This window comes from Callithrix jacchus, chromosome 4 (assembly GCF_049354715.1).
Source record: "Callithrix jacchus isolate 240 chromosome 4, calJac240_pri, whole genome shotgun sequence".
Classification (NCBI taxonomy): Eukaryota; Metazoa; Chordata; class Mammalia; order Primates; family Cebidae; genus Callithrix; species Callithrix jacchus.
Window position 1 is genome coordinate 139,461,524 of NC_133505.1, and position 23,164 is coordinate 139,484,687.

Below are 23,164 nucleotides of genomic sequence, written 5' to 3' on the forward strand. Positions count from 1 at the left end.
GGGGTGGAGGATCTGGGGAATCAAAACTTCCTAATTCTAAATGTGGATAAAACCTCCCAGAAATAGTTTGTGTCTTTTCATAGACTTATTACAGTAACATTTGAATCTCAGTTATTCAGTGCACTCCTTTTTTCAGTTGCAGAAACCAAATAAAGATTAATCAGACTGCATGATAAGCATGAAATTCTCAGAAGATCAACTACTTTTAGGTGAATTACCTCCCAAGAAGATTTTCTTTCTGACTAGATTTTTTTTCCGGGTATCAAGCACTCTATAAAAAGTATTCTAGTGGCTGGAGTTGTATACATCATCTGTGCTATATGCAGATTTTACATTTTACATACTATAAAATGAAATAATTTAAAAGGCTTTAATAAAAAAATAGAGCTCCTAAAGATTTGAAAGTGTCTTACCTCCTTGGGGAAAAAGGGTCCAAGTATAGAATCGCACATCATGGAACTTAAGTTCACCGAAGCTGCCGATATCAGTACAAAAACCTGTTCTCTGGAAAGCCGCCTGGGAGTGTCTCCTGCACTTCCTGCAGGGTCATCACCTTGAATGCAAACATGCTGCAGTTAGCCATATAATTGACAGTGCTGATCAAAGTACACAAATGTGATTTCTGTGCACATATGTTGCACTCTGAAGATATCGTTTACTGAACTTAGGGCTATTATGAATATAGCATATTTGATCAAATGGAACATAACCTTGTACGTTACTACAGTTTTGAAAACATACTGCTTTCATTTACATACCCTTCTCTGTTAGAATTTCAATGCAGAAATCATCAAACCATCTGATCTTTTGCCTTCACCTTTAAGTCTGCTTCTCTGGTCTTTAGTAACCCTTCAAAAAGGATGAGGTGGCATCCTATTTTCTCAACTTACTAGCATCAAATGCTACATGAAACTCAATGTTTCAAGCATGTAATGATAACTTAATAAGATTTCTAAGGCAGTATTGAAGTCAAATGAAGTATAAGTAGGAGAAAACAAGCTAAATCATTCAGCTGGTGAATTAATACTTACAATGGTATGCTTCTGGATAAACAAGTCCCACAAATTCATAAATCAATATTTTTTTTACATTAATTACCAGTCTTTTGCATCAGTTAATTTAACACTTATTTCCCGGGCTAAATTGCCATTTAAAGACAAGAAGTTAATTACTCAGAGTTTCAAATATCCAAGCAAATCCATCAGCCATTTATAAATTAAATTGTTTTAAGGAAAAACTTAAGAAAAACATGCCTTTTGGCCGGAACGGCCATCTTCCAGTAATTCGCCAAAATGACGAACACAAAGGGAAAAAGGAGAGGCACTCGATACATGTTCTCTAGGCCTTTTAGAAAACATGGAGTTGTTCCTTTGGCCAGGTATATGTGAATCTATAAGAAAGGTGATATTGTAGACATCAGGGGAACGGGTACTGTTCAAAAAGGAATGCCCCACAAATATTATCATGGCAAAACTGGAAGAGTCTACAATGTTACCCAGCATGCTGTTGGCATTGTTGTAAACAAACAAGTTAAGGGCAAGATTCTTGCCAAGAGAATTAATGTGCATATTGAGCACATCAAGCACTCTAAGAGGCGAGACAGCTTTCTAAAACATGTGAAGGAAAATGATCAGAAAAAGAAAGAAGCCAAAGAGAAAGGTACGTGGGTCCAAATGAAGCGACAGCCTGCTCCACCCAGAGAAGCACACTTTGTAAGAACCAATGGGAAGGAGCCTGAGCTGCTGGAACCTATTCCCTATGAATTCATGGCATAATAGGTGTTAAAAAAATAAAATAAAATAAAAGACCTCTGGACTGTAAAAAAAAAAAAAAAAAAAGAAGAAGAAAAATATATTTGGTTTGCTCTATTTTTCAGAGGTTGCCATTGCAGCCCAGAAAAGAACAACAACAAAAATCTGTGCAACATGAGGAAGTCTTAAGATTATTTGTACAATGTTTGTACTAGATGAGAAAGGGAAATGAGAGAAAGTTAAAAAAGAAGGGAAACAACAGTGGGTACTTGAAAGGTAACGTTTTACATTTGCCTAATGGCATACTTACTGAATGCATTAAACACACAGTACTTAAAAGCAGAGGTATAGGTTAGAAAATCATTAGAAATCACGACACATATCCAGTCCTGGAACTTCACCCCGTTCAGAGAGAAAAGTAAACGCTGGCCATGCTCAGGCCCCAGACTTTTCCGATCTCTCAGAAAAGAATCAAACTAAAGGCAATTCAATCGTTCCTAACTAAAGAGACAGGCCCGAAGCCGCCGCCGTGCTCCCAGTTACCGGCCACGCAATTCATGGTCACCTCCTGGTTCGCGTGGGCCCTCGAGGTCAGCCGGCTCGTCCATGCCCGGTAGGTGGACTCCGGTGCCCCAGCTCCCGGGTTCAAGTCACGTCCTTGGATTCGATCTCCAACGATCGACTGGCACTCCGGTGGGTAGCGCTGCTCAGCTGGGCTCTGGCATTCCCGACTCCCTGTGGGTAGCGAGCGATTCGCCCTGCCAGGAGCTCTGCCCGGAGCTCTGCAAAACCTTCCAGGACTCTGAGTCCTCGGGGGGCAGGCCGGGGGCGGGGCGGGGGTGGAGCAAAGCTCCCTCCGCCCCATTATCTTAATCCACCACCTCAGCTGCGGTAACATGCTGTCCTTTTTAATTCTGTATGTGAGAGAGTGAAAAAAGATAAGTCTATATTCCATACAGTTGGACTCCCCTCTATCTGAAAATTAGTTCAATTTATTCCTATTTAAAGAAAGGAAGCTCTTTAGACACAGAAAAGGTAGGGAGTACCTCAACTGAAAGACACAAAAGCAAATTAGAAAATTAGGTTTATTTTTATTTATTAATTTGAGATGGAGTCTCCCTGTTGTGCGCCAGGCTGGAGTGCAGTGGCCCAGTCTCGGTTCACTGCAACATCCGCCTCCCGGGTTCAAGCGATTCTCCTGCCTCAGCATCTCAAGTAGCTGGTACTGCAGGCGCCCGCCACCACCCAACTAATTTTTGCAGTTTTAGTAGAGACGGGGTTTCACCATATTTGCCAGGCTGAGTCTCGAACTCCTGACCTTGTGATCCACCTGCCTCGGTCTCCCAAAGTGCTGGGATTACAGGCGGGAGCCAAGGCATCCAGCTGAAAATTAGGTTTACACAGGACCTTTGGAAGAGTGAATTATTTTTCACAGTGGGTAAATGCGGTAGAGTTCGTAATTATTGAAACCAGACACTAGTGAACTGAAAATGAATTAACCGATGTGAAGCAGCTGTGGTTGAAAAATATTTGCAAGAATACTAGTGAATATTGAGAAAGCATGGTGAAGTAGCTAGGAGTGCGACCTCTGGAGGCAGGTGCCAGGGTTCCAAGTCAGGGTATTTTACTGGCTGTGTGTAACTTCGCATGACAAGGTCAGTTTCTCCATCTGTACAACTGGGATTATAACGTTTACTTTGTTGGGCGGCTGTGAGCATTGGCGATAAGGTGTTAGTACCTAGGACATGAACATGATGGCTGCTACCTTACCCTGACGCTCACGGTTTTCTTGCAGAAAAAAAATAGGTTTCACTTATTTTCACCTTATTTACTATTTGGGAAGTGTTAAATCTTGAAGACTGCCTGGGCACGGTGGCTCACATCTGTAATTTCAGCACTTTGAGAGGTCAAGGTGGGCAGATCACCTGAGATCAGGAGGTTGAGATCAGCCTGGCCAACATGGTAAAACCCTGTCTCTACTAAATATACAAAAAAATTAGCCGGGAGTGGTGACACACGCCTGTAGTCCCAGCTACGTGGGAGGCTGAGGGAGGAGAATTGCTTGAACCTTGGAGGCAGAGGTTGCAGTGAGCCAAGATCCTGAAGAATCGTGTGAGTGTGGCTTTATCGACTGAGAATCTGCCTCAGATCCACTGTACAAGGTCCGTTCCAATATATGGGATGGCTGATAGTAAGTTTGTAATTGTGCCACTTCACTCCAGCCTGGCAAAAGAGCGGAAACCCCATCTCAAATAAATAAAGTTTAAGGACTGGTAAATTCTTGATCTGAAGCCAACGCATCACAAAAAGCAAAACAAAAGAATGAGTTACCACCTTTGTGCCAGGCATTATGAAATTAGAGATGAATGAGCCCCATCCAGACTCTGCCCTCAAGTAGCACTCTTTCTAGCAGATAAAATTCACACTAATTAATAATCTATAATGCAATCGGTTGTATACAAACATATTGGAAGAACCACTTACTTTGGCAAATGGGTCCTGGATGACTTCCCAAGGAAGCGATGTTACCTTGGTTCTTGAAGTTTATGCAAAAATTCCCCAGTGAGCCAGTTGTAAGGAGAACCTTTAGAACCACTCTAAACACAAAGTTCCACTCTAGCAAAAGTTTCCTAAAGTAGCCTTATGAAACATTTATGATCTCACCCCTGACAGCTTCTCCAGTCTCATTTAATTCTATGCTTTCTCTTAAATCTAACATCAATCTGTAGAGGGAAATTTTCTTGAATGATTTCTTTGATGATTCATTTCCTCTTTTGCTTTATTTCTGGACTGTAGATGTTGGGTCACCCAAACTGGCCCTTTTTTCTTATTTCTCTTTTTCTTCTCTCTCTTTTTTTTTATTTTGGGTCTCACGCTGTTGCCCAAGCTACCATGGCATTATCATGACTCACTGCCACCTCAACCTCCTGGGCTCAAGTGAGCCTCCCACCTCAGCCTCCTGAGTAGGTGAGCCTACAGGCATGTGCTGCCACTCCTACCTAGTTATTATTTTTTCTTTTTTTTCCTCTATCTTACAGGAAGTATCCCTACCTGTATCTTGCCATCTGAATTTTTGCCAACTGAATTTTTCATTTCTGTTGCATCGATTTCCTTGTATCTCCATTCTCATTCCTTTCCCCATTTGCAATCATTCTTGCATGTTTAATGCAAATCATTTTCTTTATGTTCTCAAAAAAAATCTGTTTTGTGTGTCCATCTATTTTTAATTTACATAAAGCCTATTCATATCCCTATCCTCCCCTTTCTTCTAATCTCTGTGCCTCTTTCTCCCTTCAGATGATCAGTTTTATAATCAAATATATTATTGTGTTAGTTTTCTGGGGCTGCTGTACAAATCACCACAGACTTGGTAGCTTAAAACAAGGTCCTGGAAGTCAGAAGTTCAACATCAGTGTCGCTGAGCCAAAATCAAGGTGTCAGCTGGATCATGTCCCCTTAGAGGCTCTAGGGAAGAGTCTATGTCTTGCCTCTTGAAGCTTCTAGTGACTACTGGCATTTTATGCCACATCCCTCTGATCTCTGCCTCTGGTGTCACTGTGCCTCTTCTCTTCTATGTGTAATCTTCGTGTGCCACTCTCATAAGGATATTTTGAATGACTTTAGGGCCAGCCTGAATAATCCAGAATGATCTCCTCATCTCAAGTTCTCCAATTTAGCCACATTTGCACAGGCCCTTTTGTTCATATACGGTAACATTTACAGGCTTCAGGGATTAGGATGTGGACAGATCTTTGGAAGCCATTAGCAGCCTACCAGAATTATCTGATCACAGTTTTATATGTTAATTTAGACATATATACACATATGGAATGTTTTTTCTTTACAAACTAAAATGGAGTAATACGGTCTTTGTGTAAATGCCACCTCCTCAGAGAAATTCATTCTTTATTATTATTTATTTATTTAATAATAGTGACCAGGCTTCACCATGTTGCCTGGGCTGGTCTCAAACTCCTATACTCAAGCAATCCACCTGTCCTGGTCCCCCAAAGTGCAGAGATTACTGCTGTGAGCCACCACACCTGGCCAAGAAATTCATTCTTATCCCCTTATCCAAATACAGCCCCGGTCATCTTTTGCCCTTTCACCTTTCTATTTTTCTTCCTAGCATTTCTATCAGTCAGGGGTCCCTGTTGCTAATTTAAAAGAAAGAAACATTGGCTAATTTAAGCAGAAAATGAATTGATCATTGCTTATTAGGTAACACATAGTATCATCAGGAGGATCATGCCTACCACTTAGAGATTAAGCGCCCAAACTCACACCACCTAAATGGTCCTGTATGCATGGCACTGACCCCAGCTGGACATAACTTTGCAGTATGTGCTGCTGATACCATTGGAGCCAGGTGTAAGGCACCGTAGTTAGAACATCAGCCCCACTCTTCAAGAATGCTACCACTCTCACCAGAAGAGATTTTAGGTGGTGCTAGCTTCTTCCACTCACTTGCTTCCATTGCATATCAAGACCCGATGTGTTTGAAGTTGGCAGTAAAAAAATTCCCAACTTTATTCTTCTTTTTCAAGAATGGTTTGAATATTTTAGTTACTTTGAATTTCTACAGAAATATCATTTTCTCCAAATAACATGGTGGAATTTTTATTGGTATTTTTTTGACCCCATAGATCAAAAGGTCACACAGTAAGCTGGAATTTGAACCCTGCACCACAGGGTCCTCCTGACCACTCCAAGATAGGAAATCATTATTATGCCTCAGCCCGGTTTTTCTCTCCAGCTCTGGTCTTCCAAGTGTTTTTTCCAGTTCATCTCATAGATGCTTTCTTTCACTTGATCATTCTATATCTCCTCCTTCTTTGTCATCCATCATGAGTTGAACTGTGGGTTCCCTCAAAATTCATACGTTAAAATCCTAACCCCTTCCACCCCAGAACAAGACCTTATTTGGAATAGGTTTATTGTAGATGTAATTAGTTAAGTTGAGGTCATGCTGGAGCAGGTGGGTCCCTCATCCAATATGGCTGATATCCTTAGCAAAAGGAAAATTTAAACACAAAATCAGACATGCACACAGGGAGAATATCATGCAAAGATTGGAGTTATGCGAACCCAAGTCACAAAACACCAAGATTGCCCACAAACCTCCAGAAGCTAGGAAAGAGGCTTGAAATAGATTCTTCCTCACACCCTCAGAAGGAAACAACCCTGCCAACACCTTGACTTCAGACTTCCAGCCTTCAGCACTATGAGATAATAGATTTCTGTTGGGTAAATCACCCAGTTTGTGGTACTTCGTTATGGCAGCCCTAGCAAACTACACTTAGATAAATCTACACTTAGATACATCTACACTTAGATAATTCAGAAATCCAAATTTCTAAATCCAAATCCAAATGCAACAATCTAACACCAATATTCCCTTTTTCCATCTGTATAGCTTTTAGCACAGTGGGATAGAACCAGTTGTATTTTTGCCAAACCAGAGATGTAAAGAGTTGTTCTTGAATTCTCAGTGACCTCCTTTCCACATTCTGACAATCATTCAAATGACTAAAGGTTTAGGAGCACAGGCTTTGAAGTCCACTGAGCTTAAATATCAGCTTCCACATTTATTAGCTGTGTGATCTTGGCAACCACCTCAGCCTTGGTTTCCTGACCCATTAAAGAGGGCTGATAGCGTCACAACCAGATAGGGTCTCTATAACAATAAAGGGGAAAAAAATACCTGAAAAGAATTTAGCACCTTACCTGGCATATAGAAAAAGTGAAACATGGCCGGGCGCGGTGGCTCAAGCCTGTAATCCCAGCACTTTGGGAGGCCGAGGCGGGTGGATCACAAGATGACGAGATCGAGACCATCCTGGTCAACATGGTGAAACCCCGTCTCTACTAAAAACAAAAAAATTAGCTGGGCATGGTGGTGTGTGCCTGTAATCCCAGCTACTCAGGAGGCTGAGGCAGGAGATTGCCTGAACTCAGGAGGCAGAGGTTGCAGTGAGCCGAGATGACGCCATTGCACTCCAGCCCGGGTAACAAGAGCGAAACTCTGTCTCAAAAAAAAGAAAAAGTGAAACAAATTACCTGCTATCATCAGTATTGTTCCTAATACAAACTTTAAATACATTTATTTTTCGTATGTATGTCAGACTCATATTTGTGCACATGATGTGTTATACTCTGCTGGTATAAGAGTGACTAGCCAGTAACCTCTATGTAGTCTTGTCTTCCACCTTTACCAGTTTCTGATATTGAGAGGAGGTAACCTTAAAAACTGAACTAGGAGAGCCAGCTTCAGTGGCTCACACCTTTAATTCTAGCACTTTGGGAGCGAAAGGCGGGCAGCTTACCTGAGGTTGGAAGTTCTAGACCAGCCTGACCAACATGGAGTAACTCATCTCTACTAAAAATACAAAATTAGCCAGGCATGGTGGCAAGTGCCTGTAATCCCTACTACTTGGGAGGCTGGGGCAGGAGAACCACTTTAACCCAGGAGGTGGAGGTTGCAGTGAGCAGAGATCATGCCATTGCACTGTAGTCTGGGCAACAACAGCGAAACTCTATCTCAGAAAAAAAAAAAAAAGTGAACTAGGAGAATCTATATTAAAGAACCCCTTTGAAAAACAAAACAAAAACTCCTGTATCACCTGTGTGCCCTTTGGCTTCATTCTGGGGTTAGAACTGATTATATAACTAGGACTTTAAAAAAATGTAGCTCCAGCTCTAAGGTGGGAGGTTTGTGACTGATAGAAAAGACATTTAGTGTGGTGAAATATTAAAGCGCAGATCCACAACGTCTGAGTCAATACAACAGATTAGCAGCTGCTCAAAGAAACCAAGTCTGAATTGGTTGGTACTGGGAACAACTGCCTTAGCTAACAAGGCGCTTGATCATTTCCCACCAACATAAATATTCTGTTTGGCAGTGATTATTTTCACTTAGGTTTCCCAAATTCCCTGCTTCTTCCTTAAAAACTTTTTTTGGGGGGAAGAAATCAAATATGCTTAGCGTTTTAACTTTACTATCTTTAGATAACGAGAAATGTGCTGAAACACTATTTGCCACATTCTCTTTCGAAAATACAAGTGTGTTAATTATAACCTCCAAAAAAGGCAAGAAGGCCTTCATGCTTTTGCCCTTACACTTTCATCTATTTAGAATACCCCATCCTCTCCTTCCATGCTCACTGATTTGGAATCCTTTAGTGGGTTTGTTATGTTTTGTTTTGTTTTTTGGAGACAGGGTCTTGCTCTGTCTCCAAGGCTGGAGCGCAGTGGTAGATCTTGGCTCACTGAAACCTCCATCTCCTGGGTTCAAGCCATTCTTCTGCCTCAGCTTCCACAGTAGCTGGGATTACAGGTGCGCACCACTATGCCTGAATAATTTTTTCTTTTTCTTTTTTTTTTTGAGATGGAGTCTTGCTCTGTCACCCAGGCTGGAGTGCAGTGGTGCAAGCTCGGCTCACTGTAACCACCGCCTCCCAGTTCAAGCAGTTCTCTGCCTCAGCCTCCCGAGTAGCTGGGATTACAGATGCCCACCAATCACGCCTGGCTAGTATTTGTATTTTTAGTAGAGATGGGTGGGATTTCACCATGTTGTCCAGGCTGGTCTCGAACTGCTGACCTCAGGTGCCCCGCCCACCTCAATATCCCAAAGTGCTAGGACAGGCCTAGTTTTTGTTTTCAGCCTGTTTCAAATGCTGCCAGAAGCCTGAGGTCCTCTTACCTTTCCACGCCATTTCCACTCCCTAACCCCCTGCCATTTTGCATCTTCCCTGTGGCTTTCAGGTATTCTAATTTTGGTCTCAAATCTTAATCCCACCACAAAAAAGCAGGGCAGCAGAAATGATTCCTCATTTTTATAAACCCGCTGTTTTTTTTTTTTTTGAGACGGAGTTTCGCTCTTGTTATCCAGGCTGGAATGCAATGGCGCGATCTCGGCTCACCGCAACCTCCACCTCCTGGGTTCAAGCAATTCTCCTGCCTCAGCCTCCCGAGTAGCTAGGATTACATGCGCGCACCATCATGCCCAGCTAATTTTTGTATTTTTAGTAGAGACGGGGTTTCACCATGTTGACCAGGATGGTCTCGATCTCTTGACCTTGTGATCCACCGGCCTTGGCCTCCCAAAGTGCTGGGATTATAGGCGTGAGCTACCGCGCCCGGCCTGTTGTTGTTTTTTAATCAAAAGCTCAATAAACATTTGCACGGGTTACTGACAGAGAAGCAGCTTCAACGCTTTAAAAATGAAACTGAAAGCAGAGGAAAATGTAAAACGGAACTCTTAACAGTTTATTAACATTCCAGCAGGTCTCGGTTCTGGTGAACCCCCTGGCGTTCTTAGAGCGTTACCCATCTTTGTTTTTTGCACTCAAGCGTCTTAGCAATAAATAGCTGCTAACTGGATTCACATCGTTGGCTCGTGCCAAGCGCCTAATAAATACTCACTGGATTGGCAGCTATTTAGGAGAGGAAATTAAAACAAACGGCAGTATTGATCATATTCAGCAATGTTTCGTTCGTTTGCTTTGGAAGTGGGGATTGGGGGACGGCCAATCACTTCCAAATTTAAAATGTTGCTTTCTGGAAGAAAATTGGAGTTTGGCGATTCTTAGGATTACATTGCTAACTCCCCCAAGTCCGGGATGGAATAATGCTGGATTCCTCATAGACTGAGTATTTCATGTGTATAGCCACAGGCTCTGGCCGTGCGTCAGGCACATTGTAGGTGTTGAAAATGCACCTAAGGAATCCTGATTTGCGCGGGACTGTGTATTCCGAGCACAATTCAGCGTTAAAAACCAAAGACAGGTGAACAAACTTCGTTCACAAGCGACTCCGACTATATTTAGAAACTAGAATTGACTCCCTGGCTGCAGGGTCCTCTTTACTAACACACCTGGGGGAAAGTGCCTAGAAATAGTGAAAGCAGCCGGGACGGTGGCCTACACCTGTAATCCCAGCACTTTGGGTGGCCGAGGCGGGCAGATCACCTGAAGTCAGGAGTTCGAGACCAACCTGGCCAATATGGTGAAACCCCCATCTTTACTAAAAATACAAAAAATTAGCCGGGCGTGGTGGGCGGGCGCCTATAATCCCAGCTATTCGGGAGGCTGAGGCAGGAGAATCGCCTGAAACCGCGATCCCGAGGTTGCAGTGAGCCGAGACCGCGCCATTGCACTCCAGTCTGCTAGAAACAGTGAAAGCGTGTTGGCTCTCGTTTCATGTAGAGGATCACCCCCACAACGACACAAAGTGACTTAGAAGCGAAGGAAAAAAGTGAGCTGCTCGGGAAGGCTAAGTCTTGTAGAAACAACAGGAAAAGTAAAACGTGGTGTGGAAAGGGTTAAAACCAGCGCTAAGCGGGATACAAAGCTATAGGTGACTTAAAAAAAAAAAAAAACCACGCGGACACACCTGTTTGGCTCCTGTCGCGCTCCGTAGAATGAATTTCCTGGGCCTCGATGGGTTTCTCCCCCGTAGAGGAGGACAATGCGAAGCTGCCCGCGTAGTGCCTGTTGTGCTCGCCAAGGACAGGCCCTATACAGAGATAGAAAACTCGCAGTACTCTTGCCTCAGAACCTCCGCAATCCGGAAACAGACACTTCCCAGGCCAGGCACCGCCGGAGCCACCTCTTTCGAGGGTGGGAATGCACATGCGCACAGGGGTCCTGAAAAGGCCCTTAAATACCGTCATGCGGGCGCGCGGGGCCTCTTTCCCTGCCGCCGCCGAGTCGTGCGGAGGCGGAGGCTTGGGGTAAGTTGAGAGCGGCAGCAGAGGTTGTGTTGGTTGTGATTCGTGTCCTGATGTGTTCCTACTGGGATAGTTGACGAATATCTGGTTCTCTAGTAAGTCAATGGTTTTATATTTCAGTGCGTTCAAGATTCCGCTTCACCCGTAACCCACCGCCATGGCCGAGGAAGGGTGAGCCCAGGGGCTGGGGTTGAAGTTGGGGTCGGGATGCGGCTGAGGCGTGGGCCGAGAGCTGGCGGAGCAGGGCTGGGTCAGGCGGGTCGCCGTAAACGCGTGTGTTGTACTTAGGTGTTTGTTGAGTCCAAGGCCTTACGCGGTGTGAGCCTTTAACTGTGTTTCTGATGTGTCGCGTTTCAGCATTGCTGCTGGAGGTGTAATGGACGTTAATACTGCTTTACAAGAGGTGCTGAAGACCGCCCTCATCCACGATGGCCTAGCACGTGGAATTCGCGAAGCTGCCAAAGCCTTAGACAAGTACGTGTATCAATCTCATACTGTGGGTTCTTGCAACCGGAACAAAAGTGCCACCCAAGGGAAGAAGGCATGGAGTTCATGGTGTTAGCGCAAAAGTTCTGAATGGCATCCGACCTACAGGAAACCTAGGAAAAGGTATCAGAACTCAGATCTATAAAGCCCACTTCAAATGTGTGGGTTGCTGTTTGGAATGGGAATCAGCACTCAAAACTACAGTGTTTGAATGATGACTTAAGTTGTCGGATACCCCTTCACTCCTTTTATGAGTGAAAATCAGAGTCTGACAAACCTGTAGGTTGTGGGGCTAATCAGTTTTATACTTACCTGGCTGATAGATTAGATGAAGAGACACGTTACATTTGGTAGTTTGTAAAACAAGCATTAAGTTAATGGAACGTCAAGCTCAGGTTTCAAAAACATTTGGTTTTAGATGAATTTAGTAGCATAATTGGAGATTTATTTGAATCTGGGATGTTAATGTATTTGGATGGTTCGAGTTATGTGTTTTTTAGGGTGATTGCATTGATGAAGCAGCCTACTCTTGAGCTGAATTTAAATGCAGTTTTAAGGGTTTACAGGACAAGTTAAGTTCGTTTTGTTGTAATCTGGCTAGTTCAATCCAAGAGAAACTGCATTCGTTTGATGTATTCATTAGATCCTAGTATGAATCCTTTGTAATATTTGTACCTTGGCAATGTTAAATGGCATTTAATGAATAGTTGTTAATTAATGTCACACCTTTCACCCCCCCTTTTTTTTCTTTTTCTTTATTATTATTTTTTTTTTTTGAGATGGTCAGCTCAGTCGCCCTGCCTATCAGGTCCAAGCAGTTATCCTGCTTCAGCCTCGCAAGTAGCTGGAATTAGAGGCACAGGCCACCAGGCCGGCTAGTTTTTCTACTTTGAGTAGAAATGAGGTTTCACTGTTGGTTGGCCAGGCTGCTCTCAAACTCCTGGCTTCAGGTGATCTGCTCCTTTGGCCTCCCACAGTGCTGGGGTGCAGGCATGAGCCATCGTGCCTGGCCTAATGTCACAACTCTTATCATCTGGAAGTTTATTTCACTTTTTTGTGTGTGTGTGGAGATGGAGTCTCGCCCAGGCTGGAGTCCAGTGGTGCCATCTTAGCCCACTGCAACCTCTGCCTCCCAGGTTCAAGGAGTTCTCTTGCCTCAGCCTTCTGAATAGCTGGGATCATAGGCCCCTGCCACTACGCCCGGCTAATACTTGTATTTTTAGTAGAGACTTGGTTTCAGAATGTTGGGCTGGTGTCTTAACCTTAGGTGATCTGTCTGTCCCAGCCTCCCAAAGTGCTGGAATTAGAGGTGTGAGCCATCATGCCCACCCTTTCACATGTTTTTGTAGATGAAGCTGGCTTACAAGAAAGTTACCACGGTTGGGTTTTGGCCACAAGATTTATAAATGACATATACAGATTCACTGTGTCAGGGAAAGGAGTTTTACTGAAAACCAGTTACGTAGGTTAAGTGAATGTGTATATGCTCTGTAGCAGATTCATCAGACCTAAACAGTTTTGTACACATTTATGATTTGTGGCTTATGTTTTGCCAGTGTTAGTAAAGATAACCCTCCTAAAAATGCAAGAGTGATGGAGTTAGATCTGAGTTACATTTTAATTGTAATTTGAATTCTAGTTTCATTTTCATTGTAATTTGAATTTCAGGCGCCAAGCCCATCTTTGTGTGCTTGCATCCAACTGTGATGAGCCTATGTATGTCAAGTTGGTGGAGGCCCTTTGTGCTGAACACCAGATCAACCTAATTAAGGTAAGGCTGCTAAGGATTGTGTTGGGACAAATGTGATCACAGTGTTGCTTGTATACCAGGGTAAATATTGTGAGGTCTTAAGCTGTTTGTGCAGGTGTAAACATTACATGGACCTGATACTGGCCATTTTAAAGGTCATTGTAGGTAGAAGCATTTTATAGGTAGAGACATTTTATGCCTGCAGAATTGAATGCTAATTTTAACCTTGGAATACAACAAAGATTAGTAGTAGCAGGCTTATAGGTGATTTTTGTGCTTGCTGTACATGATGACAACTGGCTCCCTCTACTGAACTGTGGTGAGGAGACTGCCATGTCACCCTTCTGACTACAGCCACCTTTTGGGTTTAATTTATTTTTGGTAGTGTTAATGTTTGCTAATGTGATGTTTTGTTTTGTTTAACTTTCTCCCAATAGGTTGATGACAACAAGAAACTAGGGGAATGGGTAGGCCTCTGTAAAATTGACAGAGAGGGGAAGCCCCGTAAAGTGGTTGGTTGCAGTTGTGTAGTAGTTAAGGTAAGTCACTATTTAAGGTTATGCTGGTTAACCATGTATAACTTAGTATTTGGTCTGATCAGTTTTAAAGCATCTTCTGCATTTCATGAAGAAATAGAAGCTGTAATAAAGCCAGCCAATGAATCTGCCTACCTGATTGTGTTTGTGCAGGCATACTTTAAAAACTGGCAATAGTAAAGCCATGTTACGAGCCTTAAGGACATTGAAGTCGTTAAGGTCCCTGAAAATGGCTATAACAAATTACAGTGATGGGAAACATTTCTGCAAGAGTATCAAACGAAGAACTTGTTTAATTTCCTAAGTGTTAACAATTTTTTTTTTTTTTTAGGACTATGGCAAGGAGTCTCAGGCCAAGGATGTCATCGAAGAGTACTTCAAATGCAAGAAATGAAGAAATAAATTATTTGGCTCGCATTCCTCGTGTGTGACTTTTTATTTGGGGCAGTAAAACAAGGTCCCCATTAGCAACATAAAATCTAATTACTATAGATTAACTGGAAATGTGATATCAACTCTGTATTTAACCTTTCCTGGGTTCTAGATGAAAGTCTCCCCAACCAGTGACTGTCAAACCTTGGAAAGCCCTAGCAAAAACAGGTCTGCCATGAGGTATTGGTGTTGGCCAGGGATGGGCATTTATCCCCCACTAGACCAGCCTAGAATCTGGAGAGAGGGTGTGTGCTGTAGATTGCAATCTATAGCAGGACAGTGAGTGACATGCTGGGCAGGTTAGCAGAAAGTACAAAGTTGGGCAGGATCAAGTTTTGGCTATGGGACAAGTCTGTCCGTGGACATTTCTTTGACAATTTTTTTGAGAGAGTTTCACTTTTGTTGCCCAGGCTGGAGTGCAATGGTGCAATCTTGATTCAGTGCAACCTTTGCCCCCTGGGTTCAAGTTATTCTCATGCCTCAACCTCCCAAGCAGCTGGGATTGCAGGTGTTTGGCAATCTTTGTATTTTTAGTAGAGACTGGTTTCACTATATTGGCCGGGCTGGGGTCAAACTCCTGAACTCAGGTGATCCACCCACTTCGGCCTCCCAAAGTGCTGGCATTACAGTTGTGAGCCACCTGGCCACATTGTGCACACAGGAGGTACTTAAATGCACCCCAGTCCCCAAGAACCTTTTCCCTAAGAGAAGCCATGACCGATAGTGTGGCATATTGCAAATTTGGATGAGTGTACAGTTAATGTGAGGCCATATTCTTAAATGTTTTTCTTGGCATTGTATATCAGGCTTAAGGCTTTAGCAATCTGCCAGAGTAGGGTCTCCTGTACTGGTTGGTTTGGTAGCATCTGTAACATGGCTAACGCTGGCTGACAGCATGGTAGTGGTACATTTGGTGGCCTGGAAAGCAAGGAGCTCTAGAGCTAAGTTTTTCGAAGTGTATGGATGAACTCACGATGGTACAATCTTCGACTGCTAGCATTGAAATTGTCAACCTCATGTACTGACCCTTCTGAGGAAAGTTCACTTTGAATTGTAGTTTCCTTGTGTCCCCAATCTTAATTTTTGAGTGCCTGTTGCATATATGGCACTGTTAGGGCTGTTAAATACATTTAATTAGAATGGAAGGGAGATGAAGTGGCCTTTGGTAGAGATGGGGTTTCACGGAATTGCCCAGGCTGATACTTTTGGTGTTTATGTCCACTGTCAGCTGCAAAACAGAATGTTACCTCCCAAGTCAGTTTTTTTTTCTTGAGGCAGAATTTGATTCTTGCCATCTAGGCTTGAGTGCAATGAGGCAATCTTGACCCATTGCCACCTCTATTTCGGTTTAAGTGATTCTGATTCAGTCTCTAGAGTAGGTGGGATTACAGGCACTTGCCACCATGCTCAGCTAGTTTTTGTATTTTTAGTAGAGACGGGGTTTCACCATGATGGCCAGGCTGGTCTGGAACTCCTGACCTTAAGTGCTGGATTGGCCTCCCAAAGTGCTGGGATTACAGGTGTGAGTTACTGTACCTGCCCCCAATCTAACCTTGAACTCTACGTTTTCCTTTACTGTTTCTCTGTTGGCTCCTCCAAGTCAATAAAATGTCTCCATTCTCAGACTTAATCTGTTTTCTATCTGTTATCCTCACCAGAGACTGATCATGTGTTTGCCAGCAGTCTCAGGTCAAATGCAACGGCTCCATCACAGCATTTTTCTGACCTCCAGAATTTTGTTTTAAATACTGTGGTGTTGCCATTTTGGCCTTTAGCACACATTTCAGTTCTTTCTCTTCCCCTCCCTATGCTTTCAATTATATTCGTTTCCAGAGTTCAGGCTGGCATCAGTTTGCTTCTCTGCAGCCTTTCCGGGACATTCTCCCACTCCCACAGCTTCCCCAATTCCCAAGTCTTGTTTTCTTTGATCACTCTTAAGCTGTACCAGACAATTTTTCCAGGAACACCCTCTTGCACCTCAAATTTTGCAAGCCTTGAAGTGAACATTATCATCACTAACATGTTTTTGTTAGAGGAGGAATAGAAAGCTAACTGTGGTATGTACCAGACTGCATCCATTATCACCTGTTACTGCCTACCACCCTCCCAAGCCAAAGGCCTTGGCATCCTCAACTCCTACCTGTGCTTTAAAGGTCTTAGTATTGTCAGCCTCATCCAGATGACTCATTCAAGACATGAGTCACTTCAGTTACTCATCCAGACTTCTGAGTTGTAGCCATTGAGAAGTGATTATGTTCATCTCTTGATAACTTTGATTTGTTCTGTTTGAAGTACGTCTACTTTTCTCCACTTGGATATCTCCTACTCATTCTTCAAAACTCAGTGCAAATGTAACGTCAGCTTTAGAGTGTGATTAACCTGTGTAGCTTATGTGGGATTCACTGGGGAGCCCACTGAAGCAAAAGTGCCAGGGCAGAAGCAGATACCATATTTTTAATGGGGGAAAATGGTTTTATGAAACCAGTTGCTGTGTGTGCTCAGAATCTTGTTGAGGACATCCCTCATGGACTCAAAAGGAGAGCTGTTTGAGCCAAGCATTTGATGTTTTTTTGCATCCACGGACAATGAGACGTGAATCCCTGTGTACTTTGGCTGTAAGAACCTCCAAGTGAAATACTCCATTTTCTTTCTGTTCTTAACTTTTTTTTTTATTTTTTGCCTTAATCTGATTTTATTAAAGTGTATTCTGTATTTCTGATAAACTACTTTAAATGCTTTAAAAAATGAGAACATTACAGACAAATTGTAAAAAGGCTGTTTTACGTATTAGACTGCTATTATAAACAAGTAATGTTGGTCTTTAAGTGGATTGTCAAGGCAACACGAGCATTACATAGACAGGGCTTATAAACCCTAGAAAAGTGTGGAGACATCTACTAGTCTTCCTGAGTCCGAATCTAGCCCTTAATGCAGTTTGAATTTCTTTTTTTAAATGAGTTCTTTTTTAAGAGTTACGTTCAAGGACTGCTAAGCACAAGTACTTATGAGACCCACTGAGAAGGAAGAGAATATGCAGTCAGGGAATAAGGTCCCAGCCATCACCACTCCAGGACAAGGATGGGACAGGCTGATGGCTGAGAAGGGTACGGTATTGTCTTCCCAGCAGGCATTTTCAGAAAGGCCAATCCACGTGCTAGAACGACTTCAACAGTAAGTCCCAGCAAGAGTGAAAGAGATGGCCTAGTTAAGGAGGTGACCTGGGGAGAGGCCCCCAGTCTGACTCACTGCTGGTGGCTTGGGATATAGAAATATTGATATAGCAGAATGTTCAGAAGGACTGGGACCAAGCCAACCCCAGGCTAAAATAAATCGTGAGTTCTTTTTTGAAAATACGGTTTGAAACTTCAAATATAACAGTACATCTCAATTCAAGTTGCTTTATTGTAAGTGAGATGTTTCGGCCAGCTTTTTTTCCCCAAAGTTTAAAGATTGTAATCTTAGTCTGTTGATAAGTTGTATTCAAATCTAGGTTTTGCTTGGAAAGGCTTACAAACCAGGGAGGAGGATGAATCTTCCTCCTAAGGATTCTTCACCTACATTGATGGGCAATTTTCTAAGCTCTTCCCTACTTTATGTGAAATATTCCTAGAGAGTATTTTTTCTCCCCTTTTCCTCCGTCTTCTTTTTCTTCCATTCTTTTTCCTTTCTTTTTTTTTTTATGTTCAGTGACTGTCTTCATCACCACATTGTTAATTGGTTTCCCCAGTGTTTTAGTTTTTGGAAGGAAATGTGCCAGAGAAGAGACAGAATTGTCTTTTTGTTGTATTTTTCCATCTCTTTTGAGTTTGTTTTTTAAATATGAATTAACCAAACTGAGTGACAAAGGTTGTGAAGATAGAGACCCTGGTGATCCTCCTGAGGCCCTGTCAATCAATGAGGTTCTATTTACCCTTCGTTTTTTGATGATAAAGGGAGAGAAAATTGTAAAGCGTCAATTCAGAATGCTTTAGAAAACATTTATTAGGCCAATTTCAAATGAAAGAATAGGCATAGCTATAAGTGTTCATCACAGAGCTACAGTACTTCTCTGTTGATGCAGGAGAATTGAATAAAATGTACATTTACATAATGGGATATTAGGATGCCTCTGAAATGGACAGTATGGAAGGGCATTTGTTAATATACATGTTTTGAAAAGAAGTATTCAAAACATACAATAGGATAGCATTTTGTTAAAAAAAAAAAAAAAAGTAAAAGAATATAAAGGGGCTAGGCACAGTGGCTCATGACAGTAATCCCAGCACTTTGGTAGGCTGAGGCGGGTGGGTCACTTGAGGTCAGGAGTTTGAGACCAGCCTGGCCAATATGGTGAAACCCCATCTCTACCAAAAATACAAAACCTAGCCGGGTGTGGTGGCAGGTGCCTGTAGTCCCAGCTACTCAGGAGGCTGAGGCAGGAGAATCACTTGAACCCGGGAGACAGAGGTTGCAGTAAGCCCAGATCCTTCCACTGCACTCCAGCCTGGGTGGCAGAGTGGCTCAGTTTCAAAAAAAAAAAAAAAGGGAATATAAAGGTATATGCTCCAGAGAAGACAAGTTGGAAGGATATAGATCAAGGTGTTAATGTTTCTAGAAAGGTTTCCCATTTGTTTTTCTCTAATCAACATGTATTGCTTTTGAAGTAAAATACGTATTTCTAATTTTGAATTTTTAAAGGAACGTTTACTTGGAAGAAACCCAAGTGGGCCCTGAGCAAGTCAAGTGCCAAGAAAACATTTTAAATTAAAGAGATGAAATAATGATACAGTATATTCTTGGGGTTAATTTTGAGTGCCATTAATATAATAATCTTTAAAAAAATTTATATTTTGTGAATCCGGTGAATTCATACTTGTCTACACTTGGCACTTGTTAAAAACAAAACTGCTTAAAACGAATGAATTCATGCCGAGCCAGCAGAGGGCAGTAAGAAACTGATGCCAGCTGAGGGAAAGGTCTGAAAACAGGAAGACAAGGTAAGGAGCAGGGGCTATAGCAGGTTCACCCTAGGAATAGATTCTTATCCCATTCTCTCAAGATGTTGAGAATTCTATTTGGAGGAATAGAAATTACAGGCTATTGTTGAGCTTAGTTTACTACTTCTGGTTGCATGTATTCGCTTTTGTTAGTGATCATTTGGATTGAGTTTAATAAAAGCCTCCAATAATAATAATAATACCTAATTAGCTTTGCTCTTAGACCATTTACATTTAAACTATTTAAATACTAAAGGACATTGTCAGTTTCTAACCCACATAACATTATTTCAATTAGTTGTAATTTTAAGTAGTTTAATGAAGTTTTATAAATAAAATGATTATCTTATTAATGATTGCAATATCAATTAAATTCTGTAACCACCAGTGGACACTGGCTGTTTTTAATTTTTCTTCCAAGGTTACTAATTTTGCTCAATTGCAATATATATGTATGAAATAAAAATCAGAAATTATAAAAATTTAAACCGTTGATTTGCAATGTTTTCTCCACCATATTGAGGGTATGCCTAGAACTACCTGAAGAACAAATTTCCAGGGAAGGCCTTTTCTGGAAAATGGGCATAATTTGGAGATTATCCAGGCAAGGGGTATATTTTGGAGATTAAATTCTCCACACCGTAGCTCCATGGAAGCATTACCTGTGTTCTGAGCCATTATCTCCCGTGCCTAGGACAGTGCGTGGTGTGATAGGCACTCAGCTATTTCACTTGTTTGTGGGCTTTCTTTTTCAGGCTTAAACTCTTCAGCCTTTTTTTCACTCTATTTTTTAAGGTTTCTTTTCCTCTCAACGAAAGTAGGTCTTTCAGGTTGGGCTTCTTTGAGACGAGTGTGGTGCCAAGCTGTCTCAACTTCCTTTCTCTCCAGCTCCACTCTAGGGAGCAGGGCAGAGAAACATATCCTATCACAATATGGAGTACATGGCTCTAAGAGCTGAAAAAATAAGTTTAAAAGCCATTGTGAGACCTGGGAACAGTAAAAAGCATGTGAATTCAGGGAAACTATTTTTACATTGCAGTAATTTTCTTTTTGAAGCTTATTTATTGAGACATATGCCAACAGCACAGAATTATACGAGTGATGTGAATTAAACCTTATACAAATGTAGTATTTTGTCTTTTTATTTTTCCTTCTCTCAACTACACCCCACTAAAATTTACAAACGGATATAAAAATCCTGTTTGTACCTGGTTGGCTCATTAGAGAAATACTGAGTCAAAGGTCTGTGATATTTCACAGTGCTGCCCCAGGTTAAAAGAAGCAAAATGCACATAAAAAATAAATAAATGTGAGATCCATAAGGGGAAAATAAAATATTAGCATACAAAATGCTACAAGTTAAAAATCCTGCCTTCTCTTTTAGATTTGATGCTGGATAAACATGATGAATTCTAGGGGTCAGCAGATGTCTGGCTAAATGGGTACATGTTGTGTCTTGCAGGGGGGTACTTAGCCACACGAGGGCCATAACGTGATGCAGCTATACCACTCTTTCAGGAGGGAATACACATATAATTTAAGAAGAAATTAAAACCTTTCTACATTTCTCCACAAGATGCATTTTTTTCTTTGAGATGGAGTTTTGCTCTTTTTGCCTAGGCTGGAGTGCAATGGCACGATCTTAGCTCACAACCTCCGCCTCCTGGGTTCAAGTGATTCCCCTCCCTCAACCTCCCAAGTAGCTGGGATTCCAGGTATGTACCACCTTGCCTGGCGAATTTTGTATTTTTAGTAGAGATGGGGTTTCTTCATGTTGGTCATGCTGGTATCGAACTCCCAACCTCAAAATATCTAACAGATTTATTGTATATCATTTCCTCTTCACGTACAGCTCTGAATTCTGCTTTTGCACTTTAGCATTGTTCACATTATGTTATCATTTTCATTAGAGTAAACTTTCTAGAGTCTTCACATGATTCAAATTGGGAATACAGTATTTTAAAAAGGATAATTTTATTTCAAAATGCAGCTTGTGGCCAGGCGCGGTGGCTCAGGCCTGCAGTCCCAGCACTTTGCGGGGCTGAGGTGGGCAGAGGTTGCAGTGAGAAGAGATCAGCCACTGCACTGCAGCCTGAGCAACAGAGGGAGACTCCATCTCAAACAACAACAACAACCAAAAAAACCCAAGCAGTATTTCTTGGTGGTGGGGAGGAGGTGATGGGAAAAAGAGACAGAGAAAGCAAGGGAGAGATGGAGAGATAGGGAGACGGAAGGAGAGAAAAATGATCAGGTCACTATAAACTAGTATAGAGGATTCCTGGTTCCCCTCCCCCCCAAGCTGGTTCTTTTCTCAAGTTAAAAAATGAAAACAAAATGCCAGCATTCACTTTTGATTTTGGAAATTAAGCTTGATGCAATCATTAGTTGAAAATAACTGTAAATAAACTGAATATTATCTGACCGAATCAATTTTCATTGCATTGGATAGAACTCGGTAGTTGTTTTCTCTAGAGATCACAAAAAGACTCAAGTGAAACAGCATTTTATTGAAGTCAAAAGAACTTATAATAAACTGTCAGTTCACAGATTTGTACTTGTGCTGAAAATCTTTCTTAAAGCAGCAAATAAAATTTTTCCCAACCTGTGCACTTTAAGTCCATTCTACTAAGATATTCAAATTTGAAAATTAACATCTTGTTTGGGTTAGAGATGCAAAATTCTATTTAAGAAAAACAGTATATTTAATAATATTTATATTGCCTTATCTAAATTGGAAAACAAAAATAATATATATATGTATATATAATTTTATTTATTTATTTTGAGATGGTATCTCTCTCTGTCACCCAGGCTGGGAGTGCAGTGGCATGGTCTCAGCTCACTGCAGCCTCTGCCTCCTGGATTCAAGCAATTCTCAGGCCTCAGCCTCCTGAGTGTCTGGATTACAGGCCTGAGCCACCACGCCCAGCTAATTTTTGTATTTTTAGTAGAGACAGGGTTTCACCATGTTGGTCAGGCTGTTCTCAAACTCCTGACCTCCGGCGATCCACCCATCTTGGCTGCCCAAAGTACTGAAATTACAGGCATGAGCCACTGCACCCGGCCCCAACATATAAATAATATGAAAACAATAATAAAACTCAATAGAATTGAGTGGAAGAGCATGTAAACTGTCTCCTTTTAATCTTGTTCTGTGATTCCAGATTCTATAGATTCTTTGATTTCTACTTCAATGACTTGATAACAAGAGTTAAATCATTGTACAAATAAATAGTGGGAATTTATTTTATAATAACATCTTGTTATCTTCTGTGATTCCCAAATTGCTCTATTTTTCATTTTAGTCTTGAAGAGAGTCTACCATGGTGGAGGGACTCTTACATAATACAAGGGTCTATTTAAGACTAACCATTTAGTGTAAAACAAAAAGGTATATATCATATTTATCACGATGATCATATCTCAAAGTTAGCTTATTGTTAAATGATGCAAAATTTAGGGAATTAAAGCAAATTATTATAGTACTCTTCCTAATGACATAA

General features: G+C 41.7%; 2 protein-coding genes, 3 non-coding genes and 1 pseudogene across 15 annotated transcripts in view; 5 read left to right on the forward strand and 1 right to left on the reverse strand.

Annotated features, from left to right (window-relative positions):
* Window positions 1–7,617, reverse strand: part of SLC18B1 (solute carrier family 18 member B1) — a 33,509-nt gene extending 25,892 nt beyond the window's left edge. For 6 of the 9 annotated variants that reach the window (XR_013534923.1, XR_013534922.1, XR_013534924.1 and 3 more), the window contains exons 1-3: window positions 7,479–7,617; window positions 2,295–2,665; window positions 414–553 (exon numbers count right to left, since the gene is read on the reverse strand). Coding sequence is in view for 4 of the 9 variants with exons in the window: in XM_035296738.3 (XP_035152629.3) it covers window positions 414–553; window positions 2,295–2,649 (495 nt within the window). In the remaining 5 variants the exon portion in view is untranslated. Of the gene's footprint in view, window positions 1–413; window positions 554–2,294; window positions 2,666–7,478 lie in introns of those variants that run through there. The other 3 variants (XM_078370799.1, XM_002746973.7, XM_008995085.5) reach the window with 1 other exon arrangement.
* On the forward strand, window positions 1,275–4,700 carry LOC108591304 (large ribosomal subunit protein eL21 pseudogene; annotated as a pseudogene). Its single transcript, XR_013534925.1, has one exon. The product of XR_013534925.1 is annotated as a large ribosomal subunit protein eL21 pseudogene (transcript).
* Window positions 7,618–11,158: 3,541 nt separating the features above from the next.
* RPS12 (ribosomal protein S12) lies at window positions 11,159–14,670 on the forward strand. Of its 2 annotated transcripts, none has more exons than XR_013534926.1 (6): window positions 11,159–11,484; window positions 11,602–11,652; window positions 11,839–12,090; window positions 13,636–13,738; window positions 14,155–14,256; window positions 14,585–14,670. XR_013534926.1 is itself a non-coding variant. In XM_002746974.6 (6 exons), the coding sequence occupies exons 2-6, from the start codon at window positions 11,639–11,641 to the stop codon at window positions 14,645–14,647; spliced, it is 399 nt and encodes a 132-aa protein (XP_002747020.1). In that variant the 5' UTR covers window positions 11,437–11,484; window positions 11,602–11,638; the 3' UTR covers window positions 14,648–14,670. The 2 variants fall into 2 exon arrangements, 1 of the variants encoding a protein (XP_002747020.1); XM_002746974.6 differs by having other exon boundaries at window positions 11,437–11,484; window positions 11,839–11,955.
* LOC118153350 (small nucleolar RNA SNORD101) lies at window positions 12,173–12,244 on the forward strand. Its single transcript, XR_004742589.1, has one exon. It is a non-coding gene; the product is annotated as a small nucleolar RNA SNORD101 (small nucleolar RNA).
* Window positions 13,997–14,072, forward strand: LOC118153376 (small nucleolar RNA SNORD100). Its single transcript, XR_004742615.1, has one exon. It is a non-coding gene; the product is annotated as a small nucleolar RNA SNORD100 (small nucleolar RNA).
* LOC118153372 (small nucleolar RNA SNORA33) lies at window positions 14,365–14,494 on the forward strand. Its single transcript, XR_004742611.1, has one exon. It is a non-coding gene; the product is annotated as a small nucleolar RNA SNORA33 (small nucleolar RNA).
* Window positions 14,671–23,164: the final 8,494 nt, after the last annotated feature.